Source organism: Sipha flava, unplaced genomic scaffold (assembly GCF_003268045.1).
Source record: "Sipha flava isolate LNK unplaced genomic scaffold, YSA_version1 591_pilon_pilon, whole genome shotgun sequence".
In the NCBI taxonomy this organism is placed as follows: domain Eukaryota; kingdom Metazoa; phylum Arthropoda; class Insecta; order Hemiptera; family Aphididae; genus Sipha; species Sipha flava.
The window spans coordinates 148290-152527 of record NW_020273570.1 but is presented as its reverse complement, the minus strand read 5'-3'; the positions used below and the strand labels follow the sequence as shown (position 1 = coordinate 152527).

General features: G+C 35.0%; 1 protein-coding gene across 1 annotated transcript in view; it reads left to right on the top strand.

The window, feature by feature from the left end:
• The first annotated feature begins 508 nt into the window (after positions 1-508).
• Positions 509-4238, top strand: part of LOC112691294 — a 9868-nt gene continuing 6138 nt past the window's right edge. Inside the window, exons 1-5 of the mRNA XM_025565463.1 lie at positions 509-595; positions 3353-3415; positions 3497-3550; positions 3666-3749; positions 3831-4204. Coding sequence (XP_025421248.1) covers positions 509-595; positions 3353-3415; positions 3497-3550; positions 3666-3749; positions 3831-4204 — 662 coding nt within the window. The remainder of the gene's footprint in view (positions 596-3352; positions 3416-3496; positions 3551-3665; positions 3750-3830; positions 4205-4238) is intronic.

The window sequence follows — 4238 nt, the reverse complement described above, 5'->3', positions numbered from 1 at the left end:
CGCGTGGTCGCGTACCACTATTGCTGCGCGTTGCCGACCTGCCGACAACTTCGATACAAATAATTTGTACGATTGTTGAACTCGAAACCGTGTTTACGGACGAGGCGAAACATCGTCGAGGAATGTACGGTATCATTAATATTCGATAAAGAACAGCGCAGTCGAATTTCCGTTCAGAGGGAGTAAGTGGTTGCGTCGGCTGTCGGGCATCGTATCGGCGCCACGTTTTATGGGTTCGGGTGACGATTGACCATTAACATTTACTTGAAGCTGTCAAATGGTCATTCGATTCGTGTCAGTAGCACGCGGTAGTTTGTCTGTCTGAAACCCATTGTTCACGTCTTAGTACAGTGTATCGTGAACTATATTGCTGTCCATTTCCGAGTTTTTCGATTCGAATGTTTTACGCGTGACTGCGTCGATCCGTATTTCGTTCGCCCGGTACTCGTTGAAACGCTGTTTCTCCGCCACACGGTGAAACGTTCTTCAAACTTCCCCGAGAACCGAAATGGATCAAGGTTCGTCAGGAATTCGTGATTTTAAAGCCGAAATTAGCGATCCAGAACAGGCGGAAGAGGCAGACGAGGCAGAACAGGCGAGTACTCGACATTAAAATACTTACAGGCGGTGAGGCTGAGGGTGGCTACTAGTTGCGTCCCGCGGTAAAAATTTCTTCCGAATTGCGGCCAGTAATTTAAATTAATTTATGTAAATCTAAATTTAAAAAGCTTCGTTTTCCTTCACATTTATTAGATACTGCAGGTAGGTTAAAAATGATGTTTATTATTTAAACATTTTGGTACTGGTAAAAACATTTATGATACTTTAGGTTAAAAAGTTGTTGACATTAAAATCTGATATTAAAATGTATTGTTTTTATTAAAAAAATTTTAGCCCTGGTAAAAACGTATATGGTATTTGTTGAAGTTATAAATATTAGTATAATTTAGTAAAATTCTTAGGTATTATGGCACTGGTAAAGACTTGTATGATGTATAAATTCAAATTTGTCAATTTGGTTTTCTTCTAATCGTTTCATAGTATTTCTAATAAATGTTTCTTTTTCAATTATATTTGTTCTGCGAATATTTAAGTGAGTGCTTCTTAATTTTTATAGGTATCCTTCTGTATATTTTTTAGAACATTGATGAATATAAAAATATTAGGATGAACACTGTAGAACAAAGCGTTGAGTTTCGAATGAAAAGCCTCACAAAATATCTAATCAGTCAAGATTAAATTATTTAGAGTTCGGGCTGCAACTCGTCTGTACCCAAAATAAATTCGAACCGCAATTTAGATTAGACCTTTTTCGTTGATATCTTTGGGACGCAACTAATATGCAACCGAGGCTGAAATATCAGGCATCATGGGAGAGATATTTTATTATTTTAGACAAGAACAATTACTTTTTTGATATAAAAAAAATTATTGTAGTTTGATAAAATCGCACAATCATCTTATATTTTATTGAAATTTTTAAACGTTTTAATTTTTTTATGTTATTAATGGCTTTTTTTAAATCCATACAATAGTGCTCATTATATTATTAATTTCTTATTTAATACTGGTTTAATCAGTGGCGTACATTAAATTTTTTTACAAGGAGGAAGGGATTATTATATACATAGATTTATATACGTTTTTTTTGTACATACTTTATGTCAATGTCAAACGTCTATATTTATACCTTCTCAGACGAAAAATTAATGTTTTTGTGATTCCATCATAAATGAAAAATACTACATTTTATACACATGTTAAAATATTTATAATGTATATTACGACTGCTTTATGTAAGCCTAACATTTCCCGTTTTTAAGCCAAGTTGGTTCGTGTGTTAAATAAAATCATATTATTGTACGATAGGGGGGGGGGGGAGATAAAACTCACGACATCAACAGTCAATTATTATGCATAGAACAATTGTTGTCAGATTACCATGTAACCGTTAACTAACATTAAAATCCGAAAAATATCACGTAAGTCGTGTGTGTCAACTCCAACTATCATTCGGAATTCCATTGTTAAATGCTATGGTCCAATAATCAGGTGTATACATTTAATTTACAATATTTTATATTTAAATAATAAACATCATTGTGTCGCTTATATGATAAATATATATATTTCACAATCATAATGAGCCCTAGGAGTCCTGCAACAGGTGTATAAATATTAATCAGGGTGCATTAAAGAATTTATTGCAGAGAGAAATTCTAGGGAGCTATATTATACGAATTCTACTAGATTTCGGGCCAACATAGTTCACATAATTTTTTATTCTAATAATGTCAAAAATAGAGTTTTTTTATTCCTTGAAGTGGGATTTATCACGGGAATCGAATATTATTATTTTTTAATAAAATTAAAAATTATAAGGTTTGATTTGATTTATAATTCTTAAAAGCTTATAAATATATTTATTTTTACCTAAAGAAATTTCTAATTTTTACCTAATGAGATATCTCTCCCTTGGCCGCATTGTATTGTATTCGATATTTAAGCCGATTCGGCTAATAACCGTTACACCGCTAACTAATATTATAATACAAGTATTGGACGTCCAGTCAATATTTAACTATCAATAACTAGTAATACCAATAGACTAGTAATTAGCATTATAAACTAATTATTTCTAAATCAATGTTTCAATTAATATAAGGTGACCATACATTTTTCTGTAATTTTTTTATTAACGTTGATTATGTGGTATTAAAACACATTAGGTTAGTATGTCCATGTTGATACATCGTTCGCCCAAATAGGTATTTTTATATTTTATTAGTATAGTTGTATTCCGAAAAACCACATAGCCCAGGTTCCGTTCAACGTCATTCATGCAGTATGTACAGTATACAAATGACATATGTATTCATAATAGTTAAATGTAATAGAAAAAATAACTCTTTTTGTTATTTTTTTACTATTTTCTAAAAACGGGACAATCCCATTCATAAAGGTATGTACGGTCACCTTAATTTAATACAATAAAATTACCATCAAATATTATAGATTTAACTTTTACATTTTCATTTATAAAATAACTTTTAACCTTATTTAAATTTATTTAAATTATTGAATAAATAAATCAAATTATATTACGTATGTATGGAGCTGACATTTTTTTGAGATACTTAGACGAATAGAATATATATGTTCTAAAACGTATTATTATATTTATTATTAAGTTTCTGATATGGATAGGGGTATTATATTTGAAATCGTACCCTCATCACTAACACTATGAAATGTCACTGAAAGTGTCATTAACATGCATTTTACTTGTCGTATTTAAAAAGCAATTTACCTACACGGGATAATAATTATAAAAATGTCATTAACGTTACAGTCAACCGTCAACGAAAACCACACGGTACTGAACTTTAGAACCGTTAGGCGCAGTATACCACAGGTTAGTACAGTCTGAAGAAAAACGGTCATAGAAAACATTTTGGATAAAAATAAATTCTATTTTCGATAAATCATTTAACAGATAACCAACACTCTGGAAATGCAAATGATGCAAAAGTTTCTGACTCAGTACGAGGTCAGTAACTGAAACACACGATATTATAACATACATATTTTTATATATATTTACTCTTATCGGATTAAAAAACTTGAAATGATTGAAACAATGGTTTTGTAATCGGCTGTTTAAGTTCCAGGACAGTGGGCCTATCATGATAAACTCAACGGACGACTTCGACCCGTGGACTAATAGTGACGAAAGCGATGACGAACAGGTTGGTAGTGCCGCAATTAGTCGTTAGTGACTGGCATTGTATTTAATAAAAGTAATCACTTTTTACGGTTGATTGTTGAAGAGGACACTCGAAAGGACGGGCCGGGGCCCGAACAAGGTGTTTCTGTCGCGGCCAATCATAACGGATATCCCGCCGTTCAACGGCTCGTGGACGCGGTGCTTCCTCAGGATGCCGGACGACAGGAATTACGCGGTGAACAGCGGCGGCCCGATCCACGTGGACGGGGTGGAAGTGCCGTGGCCGGGGTACGTCGCGTCGGCGGGGCCGATGGTCGACTGGATCGTTGTAACGAGTTGGCCGGCCGCGAGCGGCCGCGAGGCGTGGCGCCAGGTGTTCGTGGCGTCGGTGCTGCGCGACGAGAACTTCCAGACGGGCGACCCGCTGGACATCCGGTTGGGGTTCGCCGACCATCCGTTCCTGTTCCCGACGCTACGGTACGGCGGCCGATGGGTGCCCGCCGTGTACCCG